At 42.4% G+C, this 13,919-nt stretch overlaps 1 protein-coding gene across 1 annotated transcript; it reads left to right on the plus strand.

The window, feature by feature from the left end:
* Positions 1-1,416: 1,416 nt before the first annotated feature.
* On the plus strand, positions 1,417-11,116 carry LOC311121352 (acetylcholinesterase-like; the record flags this gene model as incomplete). The annotated part of the gene is made up of 9 exons (XM_084195852.1): positions 1,417-1,742; positions 2,108-2,212; positions 2,472-2,685; positions 2,805-3,068; positions 3,410-3,592; positions 3,981-4,079; positions 5,619-5,814; positions 10,458-10,650; positions 10,938-11,116. Coding segments are annotated over 9 exons (1,759 nt in total), but the record flags the coding sequence as incomplete, so codon positions are not given.
* Positions 11,117-13,919: the final 2,803 nt, after the last annotated feature.

A 13,919-nucleotide genomic window follows, 5' to 3' on the forward strand; every position in this document is an offset into this window, starting at 1 on the left:
CTCTCGTGTATTTTAGTTTTTTAGGGAGGAATACTTGGGAACAGATTTCCTAAATTATACACATTTTTTAGCTGAATTCCTGGTGATTTTAGTATGTTTTTATACCAATTTTCCGGATTGACTGACGTTCTTGTCTTAAAGTAATGATGGACTGTCATTTCTCTTTGCTTATTTGAGCTGTTACCATAATATGGACTTGGTCTTTTACCAAGTGCGTCTGCTAAATGACTAAAATGTAAAATGTAGGGCTATCTTCTGTATACCACCCCTACCTTGTCACAACACAACTGATTGGCTCAAACGCATTAATAAGGAAATAAATTCCACAAATTAACTTTTTTAACAAGGCACACCTGTTAATTGAAATGCATTCCAGGTGACTACCTCATGAAGCTGGTTGAGAGAATGCCGAGAGTGTGCAAATCTGTCATCAAGGCAAAAGGTGGCTACTTTGAAGAATCTAAAATCTAAAATATATTTGGATTTGTTTAACACTTTTTTGGTTACGATATGATTCCATATGTGTTATTTCATAGTTGTGATGTCTTCACTATTATTCTACAATGTAGAAAATAGTAAATATAAAGAAAAACCCTTGAATGAGTAGGTGTGTCCAAACTTTTGACTGGTACTGTATGTGACGATGCCATATTCGTGTACAGCAGCAGTTGGTTTATGTGTGTGTGCGTGCGTGCGTGTGAGGGGATCGGGAGAGAGGTGACACCACGAGAATAGAGCTACATACAGTGAAGACAGAGGAGAACAGAAATAGTCCACACACACACAGACCTGCAGTGGAAGTCATGTACCCCTATCCCCGATGTGCCTCCCAAACTAATCATGTCGCTATGGCAACCACACATCGCAAAACATAAACAACAACCTACAACCTCGCGTGTGTGGTGTGTGTTTTAGAGATCCTTGCGGCCTTATCAGCTGAGTTGGTCTGATTCATTTGACTCCTACAGTGTCATCTTTTCCTTCAATATTGAATATTGCTTCAAGTTATTTCCTTTCCCTTGTCTTATTAAACCTCACGCAGTCGCTTAGTAAATCCCTATCAAGTCCCACTGTCTTTTTCCAAGCCTCCCTCTCTCCCTTTTTCCAAGCCTCTCTCTCTCCCTTTTTCCAAGCCTCCCTCTCTCCCTTTTTCCAAGCCTCTCTCTCTCCCTTTTTCCAAGCCTCTCTCTCGCCCTTTTTCCAAGCCTCCCTCTCGCCCTTTTTTCAAGCCTCCCTCTCTCCCTTTTTCCAACCTCATTTCTTTCTTCCTCCGTATGTATCTGTATTTATCTCTCTCTCTCTCTCTCTCCCTCTCTTCCTCTAGATCTGAGGGACTCAAGACAGAACAGAGACCACAAACGTCTAACTACCTGAAACCAGAACCAGGAAGTAAACAACACAGACAACAACAACATCATGAAGACCTCCACCGTCTTGCTCCTCCTCTCAGTCCTCGCCTCACTCTCTTGTTCCCAGAGCGACTCTCCGGAAGTCATCGTCACAACGCAGGCAGGAAGCATACGCGGCATCCGCCTACCGACGCCCGACAGGAGTCACGTGACCGCTTTCCTTGGCATCCCATTCGCCGAGCCCCCGCTGGGCAAGAAGCGCTTCCGTAAGGCGGAGCCCAAGAAGCCGTGGTTGGGCGTGTTTGACGCTAGCTCCTACCCCAACGCCTGCTATCAGTTCGTTGACACCTCTTTCCCCGGGTTCCAAGGATCTGAGATGTGGAACCCCAACAGGTTTACATTTACTTTGACATTTTCCAGTGTTCCGAGATATGTAACCCCAAATGGTTGATTGTTTTAGACATCCTCTGGTTGCGTCCCTAAATGCACTATATTCCCTATTTAGTGCAGTACTTTTGACCAGGGCTCATAGGACTCTGTTCAAAAGCAGTGCACTATTTAGGACATACGTTGTGTTTCAATGTTATTTTATTCATCTCTTTTCTTCTATTTTACTTCCTTTCATTATTTAACTGTAAAGTGTGTTTGTGGTTTTAAAATGACTTCTTGAAATAAAGTTTGATTATACCAGTTGTGATGGTACCTAGCAAGGGCACAATGTTTAATAAATACAGTTTGATTTGATTTGATTCCAACAGGGAGATGAGTGAGGACTGCCTCTACCTCAACGTCTGGGTCCCGGCCTCCCCCAGACCTCACAACCTCACTGTGATGGTGTGGATCTACGGTGGAGGCTTCTACAGGTAGGTAGCCCAGTGGGCTAAGGAGATGGGCCTGTAACTGGAGGGTTTGATCTGGCAACTAGAGGACTGCTGGGTTCACATCCTAACAACAATCCCCTAACTACCATTGTGCCCTTATGCAAAGCACAACATACTCTCCATCCAGGGGTGCTTGGTGTGTATGATATCTGAGTGAGAAATGAACAAAACACAACATGCTCTCTATCCAGAGACAAAGTTCCATGTAACATATGGACAATAATGTTCTATTGTTCTATAGTGGCTCCTCATCCCTGGATGTGTACGACGGACGTTACCTGGCCAACTCGGAGAGGGTGGTGGTGGTGTCCATGAACTACCGTGTCGGGGCCTTTGGTTTCCTGGCTCTTCGTGGCTCCTCGGAGGCCCCTGGGAACGTGGGGCTCCTAGACCAACGTATGGCCCTCCAGTGGGTCCAGGATAACATACATATCTTCGGGGGCAACCCCAAGCAGGTAATGATAATAAAGAGTTTGTGTGTGCGCTTGTGCCTGCGTGCTTGGGAGATGCTCTCTACAAATTCAATATTAATATTATGAACTACTACTACTACTACTACTACTACTACTCCCAGGTGACCATCTTTGGGGAGAGTGCCGGAGCAGTCTCTGTGGGGATGCACCTCCTGTCTCCAGATAGTCGCCCCACCTTCACCCGAGCCATCCTCCAGAGTGGAGTCCCCAACTGTCCCTGGGCCACTGTTACACCCGCTGAAGCCCAGCGGAGGGCAGCCATGTTGGGGAAGCTGGTGGGCTGTCCCTCTGGGGGTAACAACACAGAGCTGGTGGACTGTCTCCGTAACAAGCCCCCCCAGGACCTCATCGACCAGGAGTGGCAGGTAATTTACATTTACGTTTTACGTAAAGTTGTACATTTATGTGTACCTTTATATTTACGTTTTACGCAAAGTTAAAACATTTGCATAAAGCTTTGCATTTATGTTTACCTTTATATGTATATATGCATATTTTACTTTAAAATGTTTGTTTACATGTGCATTTAAACTTTTCATTTTACTTTTATGTTTTACTTTTTTAAGGAATGTGTTCTCAATTAGGCTAAATAGAGAAATAAACAGTCAAGGTTTTGAAATTTATATTTTATCATTATTAAGTAGTAAAGTTATATAGTGAATAGGGTGCCTATGGTTTATTTGATATTATTTACCTTTTTTTCCAGGTCATGCCATGGTCGGCCATCTTCCGTTTCTCCTTCGTGCCGGTCATCGATGGCGTGGTCCTTCCTGACAACCCAGAGGCCATGCTGTCATCAGGCAACATCAAAGACACCCAAATCCTGCTGGGAGTCAACCAGGATGAGGGCTCCTTCTTCCTCCTCTACGGAGCCCCCGGCTTCAGCAAGGTGTGTGTGTGTGTGTGTTAGGGCCGTGACGATACCAGTATCGCGATACTCATTAGTATCGTTGCAAGGAAACAAAACACAAATCAGATTTAACTTCTTTAGGAAAACAGCCCTAATGTTGGAAACAAACATCATTATGTTGTCATCCAGAGACACATTTATTTATTTTCCAAGCTATAGCACACAATAATTTACATACAGCAGGTTTCAAACTTTCAAACAAGACCAAAGAGTTTGTTCTGCTTCGTGTTTTCATTTTTGCCATGGAAAATATATTGTGATACTAGTATCGTCACAGCCCTAGTGTGTGTGTGTGTGTGTGTGTGTGTGTATGCGCTCCACTGACACTGATACAATTCCACCCTAATCTTTCATTGGCACTCCATAGGACAACGAGTCGTTAATCTCCCGTGAGGACTTCCTGGAGAGCGTGAAGCTGAGTGTCCCGCACGCCAACGAAATCGGCCAGGAGGCTGTGGTGCTGCAGGTAGGTGGACCAGCAGGTTGCTGGTTCGAATCCTGGGTGAGCCGGGCGCTGAAAAAAAGTTTGAATTGATCTGGCAACTTGAGAGTTGCTGGATGTGTGTGATTAGTGAAACAAATAGTCTAATAAAGTTGAGTTGTATAAAGGTCCCCGGTTTGAATACAAGTCTAATAAAGTTGTGTTGTATAAAGGTCCCCGGTTTGAATACCGGTCTAATAAAGTTGTGTTGTATAAAGGTCCCCGGTTCGTATACCGGTCTAATAAAGTTGTGTTGTATAAAAGGTGCCCGGTTCGAATACCGGTCGAATAAAGTTGTGTTGTATAAAGGTGCCCAGTTCGAATACCGGTCTAATAAAGTTGTGTTGTATGAAGGTCCCAGGTTCGAATACCGGTCTAATAAAGTTGTGTTGTATAAAGGTCCCAGGTTCGAATACCGGTCTAATAAAGTTGTGTTGTATAAAGGTCCCCGGTTTGAATACCGGTCGAATAAAGTTGTGTTGTATAAAGGTTCCAGGTTCGAATACCTGTCTAATAAAGTTGTGTTGTATAAAGGTCCCCGGTTTGAATACCGGTCTAATAAAGTTGTGTTGTATAAAGGTACCGGTTTGAATACCGGTCTAATAAAGTTGTGTTGTATAAAGGTCCCAGGTTCGAATACCTGTCTAATAAAGTTGTGCTGTATAAAGGTCCCCGGTTTGAATACCGGTCTAATAAAGTTGTGTTGTATAAAGGTCCCAGGTTTGAATACCGGTCTAATAAAGTTGTGTTGTATAAAGGTCCCCGGTTTGAATACCAGTCTAATAAAGTTGTGTTGTATAAAGGTCCCCGGTTTGAATACCGGTCTAATAAAGTTGTGTTGTATAAAGGTCCCAGGTTTGAATACCGGTCTAATAAAGTTGTGTTGTATAAAGGTCCCCGGTTTGAATACCGGTCTAATAAAGTTGTGCTGTATAAAGGTCCCCGGTTTGAATACCGGTCTAATAAAGTTGTGTTGTATAAAGGTCCCCGGTTTGAATACTGGTCTAATAAAGTTGTGTTGAATTAAAGTCCCCGGTTTGAATACCGGTCTAATAAAGTTGTGTTGTATAAAGGTACCCGGTTTGAATACTGGTCTAATAAAGTTGTGTTGTATAAAGGTTCCAGGTTCGAATACCTGTCTAATAAAGTTGTGCTGTATAAAGGTCCCCGGTTTGAATACCGGTCTAATAAAGTTGTGTTGTATAAAGGTCCCAGGTTTGAATACCGGTCTAATAAAGTTGTGTTGTATAAAGGTCCCCGGTTTGAATACCAGTCTAATAAAGTTGTGTTGTATAAAGGTCCCCGGTTTGAATACCGGTCTAATAAAGTTGTGTTGTATAAAGGTCCCAGGTTTGAATACCGGTCTAATAAAGTTGTGTTGTATAAAGGTCCCCGGTTTGAATACCGGTCTAATAAAGTTGTGCTGTATAAAGGTCCCCGGTTTGAATACCGGTCTAATAAAGTTGTGTTGTATAAAGGTCCCCGGTTTGAATACCGGTCTAATAAAGTTTTATTGTGTTGCAGTACACTGACTGGTTCGATGAGAACAACGGAGCAAAGAACCGAGACTCCCTGGATGACGTGGTCGGAGACCATAATGTCATCTGCCCCCTGCAGCACTTTGCCAGGACATACTCCCAGTTCCACTCTAACCTGGGTGCCAACAATGGACAACAGGCAGGTAACGCTGGGGCCATGACCAAGGACGGGAACTCACAAGGTAAGAATGGTTCATGAATGTTTTTCAAATATGTTATTTCATGTCTTGATTGGTTTTTAAAGTAACTGTCCAGTGAAAATCTCACTTTTAAAAGTTCATATTATGTTACCTCATACCCAAATAATGTTGTTGGCTCATCCTATACTCTTATTTGTGGCAAAGCAAAAATGTGAGATTTTTTTTTAAAACCCCACCTTAAACTTGTATCACAAACAGACGTTAAAAAAATGCTTGCTATTTCCTGCTCCTGAGGAGGATGAGCTGGCCAATCAGAAGTCTACTGGCATGAATATGTTTGATACCTGCGTGGCTTAAGGTGACCACGCCCCCGAGTAGGGTACAGACGTAGGGTACTCCCATGTAATTAGCCTAACTTTGGCGTCATCCTAAGTAAACTGTCGTTTCAATAAACATTTTCAGCAGCATCACGTGTCGTTATTAACATACTTGGCACAACAACAAATTATTTGCATGATACGTATGCTGCCACTGTGTTACCCGACCTGCTAACACTGACAGTAAAGCAAGGAAAGCTGTCACATTATACTGACCTGCTAACACTGACAGTAAAGCTGTCACATTATACTGACCTGCTAACACTGACAGTAAAGCTGTCTCATTATACTGACCTGCTAACACTGACAGTAAAGCAAGTAAAGCTGTCTCATTATACTGACCTGCTAACACTGACAGTAAAGCTAGTAAAGCTGTCTCATTATACTGACCTGCTAACACTGACAGTAAAGCTGTCTCATTATACTGACCTGCTAACACTGACAGTAAAGCTGTCACATTATACTGACCTGCTAACACTGACAGTAAATCTGTCTCATTATACTGACCTGCTAACACTGACAGTAAAGCTAGGAAAGCTGTCACATTATACTGACCTGCTAACACTGACAGTAAAGCTGTCACATTATACTGACCTGCTAACACTGACAGTAAAGCTGTCACATTATACTGACCTGCTAACACTGACAGTAAAGCTGTCACATTATACTGACCTGCTAACACTGACAGTAAAGCTGTCTCATTATACTGACCTGCTAACACTGACAGTAAAGAAAGTAAAGCTGTCTCATTATACTGACCTGCTAACACTGACAGTAAAGCTAGTAAAGCTGTCTCATTATACTGACCTGCTAACACTGACAGTAAAGCTGTCTCATTATACTGACCTGCTAACACTGACAGTAAAACTAGGAAAGCTGTCACATTATACTGACCTGCTAACACTGACAGTAAAGCTGTCACATTATACTGACCTGCTAACACTGACAGTAAAGCTGTCACATTATACTGACCTGCTAACACTGACAGTAAAGCTGTCTCATTATACTGACCTGCTAACACTGACAGTAAAGCTAGTAAAGCTGTCTCATTATACTGACCTGCTAACACTGACAGTAAAGCTGTCTCATTATACTGACCTGCTAACACTGACAGTAAAGCTGTCACATTATACTGACCTGCTAACACTGACAGTAAAGCTGTCTCATTATACTGACCTGCTAACACTGACAGTAAAGCTGTCTCATTATACTGACCTGCTAACACTGACAGTAAAGCTAGTAAAGCTGTCTCATTATACTGACCTGCTAACACTGACAGTAAAGCTGTCTCATTATACTGACCTGCTAACACTGACAGTAAAGCTAGTAAAGCTGTCTCATTATACTGACCTGCTAACACTGACAGTAAAGCTGTCTCATTTTACTGACCTGCTAACACTGACAGTAAAGCTGTCTCATTATACTGACCTGCTAACACTGACAGTAAAGCTAGTAAAGCTGTCTCATTATACTGACCTGCTAACACTGACAGTAAAGCTGTCTCATTATACTGACCTGCTAACACTGACAGTAAAGCTACGAAAGCTGTCACATTATACTGACCTGCTAACACTGACAGTAAAGCTGTCACATTATACTGACCTGCTAACACTGACAGTAAAGCTGTCACATTATACTGACCTGCTAACACTGACAGTAAAGCTGTCTCATTATACTGACCTGCTAACACTGACAGTAAAGCTAGTAAAGCTGTCTCATTATACTGACCTGCTAACACTGACAGTAAAGCTGTCTCATTATACTGACCTGCTAACACTGACAGTAAAGCTGTCACATTATACTGACCTGCTAACACTGACAGTAAAGCTGTCTCATTATACTGACCTGCTAACACTGACAGTAAAGCTGTCTCATTATACTGACCTGCTAACACTGACAGTAAAGCTAGGAAAGCTGTCACATTATACTGACCTGCTAACACTGACAGTAAATCTGTCTCATTATACTGACCTGCTAACACTGACAGTAAATCTGTCTCATTATACTGACCTGCTAACACTGACAGTAAATCTGTCTCATTATACTGACCTGCTAACACTGACAGTAAAGCTGTCTCATTATACTGACCTGCTAACACTGACAGTAAAGCTAGGAAAGCTGTCACATTATACTGACCTGCTAACACTGACAGTAAATCTGTCTCATTATACTGACCTGCTAACACTGACAGTAAATCTGTCTCATTATACTGACCTGCTAACACTGACAGTAAAGCTAGTAAAGCTGTCTCATTATACTGACCTGCTAACACTGACAGTAAAGCTGTCTCATTATACTGACCTGCTAACACTGACAGTAAAGCTAGGAAAGCTGTCACATTATACTGACCTGCTAACACTGACAGTAAAGCTGTCACATTATACTGACCTGCTAACACTGACAGTAAAGCTGTCACATTATACTGACCTGCTAACACTGACAGTAAAGCTGTCTCATTATACTGACCTGCTAACACTGACAGTAAAGCTAGTAAAGCTGTCTCATTATACTGACCTGCTAACACTGACAGTAAAGCTGTCTCATTATACTGACCTGCTAACACTGACAGTAAAGCTGTCACATTATACTGACCTGCTAACACTGACAGTAAAGCTGTCTCATTATACTGACCTGCTAACACTGACAGTAAAGCTGTCTCATTATACTGACCTGCTAACACTGACAGTAAAGCTAGGAAAGCTGTCACATTATACTGACCTGCTAACACTGACAGTAAATCTGTCTCATTAAACTGACCTGCTAACACTGACAGTAAATCTGTCTCATTATACTGACCTGCTAACACTGACAGTAAATCTGTCTCATTATACTGACCTGCTAACACTGACAGTAAAGCTAGGAAAGCTGTCACATTATACTGACCTGCTAACACTGACAGTAAAGCTGTCACATTATACTGACCTGCTAACACTGACAGTAAAGCAAGGAAAGCTGTCACATTATACTGACCTGCTAACACTGACAGTAAAGCTAGGAAAGCTGTCACATTATACTGACCTGCTAACACTGACAGTAAAGCAAGTAAAGCTGTCTCATTATACTGACCTGCTAACACTGACAGTAAAGCTGTCTCATTATACTGACCTGCTAACACTGACAGTAAAGCAAGTAAAGCTGTCTCATTATACTGACCTGCTAACACTGACAGTAAAGCAAGTAAAGCTGTCTCATTATACTGACCTGCTAACACTGACAGTAAAGCTGTCTCATTATACTGACCTGCTAACACTGACAGTAAAGCAAGTAAAGCTGTCTCATTATACTGACCTGCTAACACTGACAGTAAAGCAAGTAAAGCTGTCTCATTATACTGACCTGCTAACACTGACAGTAAAGCTGTCTCAATATACTGACCTGCTAACACTGACAGTAAAGCTGTCTCATTATACTGACCTGCTAACACTGACAGTAAAGCAAGTAAAGCTGTCTCATTATACTGACCTGCTAACACTGACAGTAAAGCTAGTAAAGCTGTCTCATTATACTGACCTGCTAACACTGACAGTAAAGCTGTCTCATTATACTGACCTGCTAACACTGACAGTAAAGCAAGTAAAGCTGTCTCATTATACTGACCTGCTAACACTGACAGTAAAGCTGTCTCATTATACTGACCTGCTAACACTGACAGTAAAGCTGTCTCATTATACTGACCTGCTAACACTGACAGTAAAGCAAGTAAAGCTGTCTCATTATACTGACCTGCTAACACTGACAGTAAAGCAAGTAAAGCTGTCTCATTATACTGACCTGCTAACACTGACAGTAAAGCAAGTAAAGCTGTCTCATTATACTGACCTGCTAACACTGACAGTAAAGCTGTCACATTATACTGACCTGCTAACACTGACAGTAAAGCTAGTATAGCTGTTTCATTATACTTACGTCACTGTTTGTTTACCCCTAGCTTTTTCGCTGGTTAACTGACGTTAGCTGGCTGGCTAGCAAGAGAAGTTAATCTCGATCTAATTTGCTAGTCTTAGATTTGCCGCGTAACTACTTCCAGTCTTTGCCTGCCCTTGAACGGTCTAGGTATCTAGAAAAGTTGATTATTTTTGGCTTGCCTATATGTCCTTTCAACTTGCCGGAGACCAGCTGGGGAGACAACCTTACCAAATGGCCCAAAGTAGCCTATGGCAATATCTACACCTACTTGGTGGAATCTCCAGGTTTACACAGGCAATACACATAGCTAGTTAGACACAAACAAGTATTAGCTAGCGACTTACCGTGAATGAAGTGGTCAGGGATTCATTCTGGTGTCCTATTTCATTCTATGCTCTCTAGCTGGAGTTTACCTCTACCTGTTTGACCACCGTGCGTCTAACCTGGCGTGGCCTGAGTGGATGGGCGTTATCCATGGTTACGAGATAGAGTTTGTGTTCGGCATGCCCCTGGAGAAGAGACTCAACTACACAGCCGAGGAGGAGAAACTGAGCCGACGCATGATGAGATACTGGGCTAACTTCGCACGCACCGGGTAAGAGAGAGAGAGTGAGGGCGGGCGGGATAGAAAGAGAGCGAAGAGAGAGAGAGAGAGAAAGAGGGGGAGAGAGTGAGAAAGAGGGGGAGAGGGGGAGAGAAAGAGAGAGAAAGAGGGAGAGAGAGAGCGAGAGAGAGAGAGCGAGCGAGAGAGAAGGGTTAAAGGGTATAGGGTGTATGTCTGTCTATGGAAGCACACTGAAAGCTGTCCAACCCTCATCTATTCTCTTTCTTTCTCTCTCTCTCTGACTCCCTCCTTCCACCCTCTTCCACCTCTCTCTCCAGTAACCCCAACATCAATTTTGACGGCAGTGTGGATAGCAGGCGGAGGTGGCCCCAGTTCACCAACAGTGAGCAAAAACACGTGGGTCTGAACACAGAATCTCTAAAGATCCACAAGGGCCTGCGGAACCAGCTGTGTGCATTCTGGAACCGCTTTCTGCCACGCCTCCTCAATATCACCGGTAAGGGGGTTACACACGCACGCATATTCATTATTGAACTAATTATTGGGCTGCAAGTATACAGTACCAGTCAAAAGTTTGGACACACCTACTCATTCAAGGGTTTTTCTTTATTTTTACTATTTTCGACATCAAAACTATGAAATAACACATATGGAATCATGTAGTAACCAAAAACGTGTTAAACAAATCAAAATATATTTTAGATTTTAGATTCTTCAAAATAGCCACCCTTTACCTTGATGACAGCTTTGCACACTCTTGGCATTCTCTCAACCAGCTTCATGAGGTAGTCACCTAGAATGCTTTTCCAACAGTCTTGAAGGAGTTCCCACATATTAATTGAATTCTAAATAAATCACAGACAGTGTCATCAGCAAAACACCCCCACATCATCACACCTCCTCCTCCATGCTTCACGGTGGGAACCACACATGCGGAGATCATCCGTTCACCTACTCTGCGTCTCACAAAGACACGGCAGTTGGAAGCAGAAATCTCACATTTGGACAGATTTCCACCGGTCTAATGTCCATTGCTCGTGTTTCTTGACCCAAGCAAGTCTCTTCTTCTTATTGGTATCCTTTAGTAGTGGTTTCTTTGCAGCAATTCGACCATGAAGGCCTGATTCACGCAGTCTCCTCTGAACAGTTGATGTTGAGATGTGTCTGTTACTTGAACTCTGTGAAGCATTTATTTGGGCTGCAATTTCTGAGGCTGGTAACACTAATGAACTTATCCTCTGCAGCAGAGGTAACTCTGGGTCTTCCATTCCTGTGGCGGTCCTCATGAGAGCCAGTTTCATCATAGCGCTTGATGGTTTATGCGACTGCACTTGAAGAAACCTTCAAAGTTCTTCACATTTTCCGGATTGACCTTCATGTCTTAAAGTAATGATGGACTGTCGTTTCTCTTTGCTTATTTGAGCTGTTCTTGCCATAATATGGACTTGGTCTTTTACCAAATAGGGCTATCTTCTGTATACCACCCCTACCTTGTCACAACACAACTGATTGGCTCAAACACATTAACAAGGAAAGAAATTCCACAAATTAACTTTTTAACAAGGCACACCTGTTAATTGAAATGCATTCCAGGTGACTACCTCATGAATCTGGTTGAGAGAATGCCAATAGTGTGCAAAGCTGTCATCAAGGCAAAGGGTGGCTACTTTGAAGAATCTCAAATCTCAAATATATTTTGATTTGTTTAACACTTTTTTGGTTACTACATGATTCCATATGTGTTATTTCATTGTTTTGATGTCTTCACTATTATTCTACAATGTAGAAAATAGTAAAAATAAAGAAAAACCCTGGAATGAGTAGGTGTGTCCAAACTTTTGACTGGTACTGTATATTCAACTGATTCATACAGAGGGTTAATTAATATTCTGAGGGAGCTCTGTGCAGCTAACTGTCTTTTACAGGGAAAAGACTCAACTGACTGACAGAACTATAAAAATAACTGAGACAGGAGAGATAGAGGGGGGCGAGAGAAGAGAGAGCGAGAGAGAAGGGGCAAGAGAGCGGGGGGAGAGAGAGACCGGGGAGGGGGTGAGATGATGTGGATTGTTTGGTTTTGCAGTGGAACTTTGTTCATGGTCAGTATTGCAAACTATAGCTACACCCCTTCCTGCTAAACTGACCCAGAGTCAGATTGGATGAAGAAGTGTAGGACAATGATGTCATAGACTTTAAGGTTAGTTCCGGATTCTATATGCCATGCATGCGTTCTCGGGAGCCATACGTTGCATCCAGTGGTTAAATTGTAAATCGGGAGGTGCCGGAACAAAAAGTGAGCGCGAGAGGGGGGTGACCTGGGGAGTTCTGAGGTACCGGACCGCATTAGAAAAATAAATCACCTTTATAATAAAGCATTGCATGCATATCATCTCATTTGCGTAGTGACATTGAGCAGTAGAGTAGAGGCACTTAAAGAAGTTGGATCTGGGAAAAATGTGGCCTTTTATAAATGCATTTCATTCAATTCTACGTCATTTTACGTCGTTTTACATGACTGGTGACTTTGGCAGAATCTTTTTTTAATACAGCACAAATTATCGAAATGACAGGCTACTTTGACACTGGCAAACTGAGAATCTGAGATCAATGAAAACGACCTAGTCTTGAATCCATCAATAGCCTATGCCTAAGTGTGTGGAGACATATTGTAGGCTACAATATGAGGAGGAAGTTATAGTCCTAAACATGCTTTCCAGTTTCACTGACTCACCCAATGATGCGCATCTCACTCACTGGTGGTGGCCAATGTGCTCGTGCCAAAAGCCTCTCTCTCTCTCTCTCTTTTGTAAAACAATATTTGGAAATTGATCAAATATTTTGGTAGCCTACAGCATAGAGTCTTCACTTTTCAGCAGGAGCCATTTGCTTTCCAACCTGTGTTTTCCCTCAATTGTATTTGAAATATTGCGAAAGGCCTGTTTTGTCTGCATGTTTTTTCACAGACAGATTTGCCGGGCGTTCCCGACTGTAGGCTATTCCTTGTTATTGGGCTACAATCCACAACTAGGCTATATATATATATTTTTTTTTAAGCTATTAATCCCCAGTGGTTAAATTGTAGGCCTTCTCATGGTGTAGTAGGCTATTCTGAATGATTTCATTTATTTCTGAACAGACAGCAGTAATTCTATAACTTTGTCAAATGTATTTCAATGTATCCAGGGTGCTGCAGTTCCTCCAGAACCCTTCACTGTGATTCTATAAGGAAATAAATGATGAAGTGCAACGCTGGAGAGATGAGAGTTGCAGGCTCATGTCTATCAGAGCAGAGAGAGAGA

This window comes from Coregonus lavaretus (assembly GCF_964263955.1).
Source record: "Coregonus lavaretus genome assembly, contig: HAP1_SCAFFOLD_5185, whole genome shotgun sequence".
Classification (NCBI taxonomy): domain Eukaryota; kingdom Metazoa; phylum Chordata; class Actinopteri; order Salmoniformes; family Salmonidae; genus Coregonus; species Coregonus lavaretus.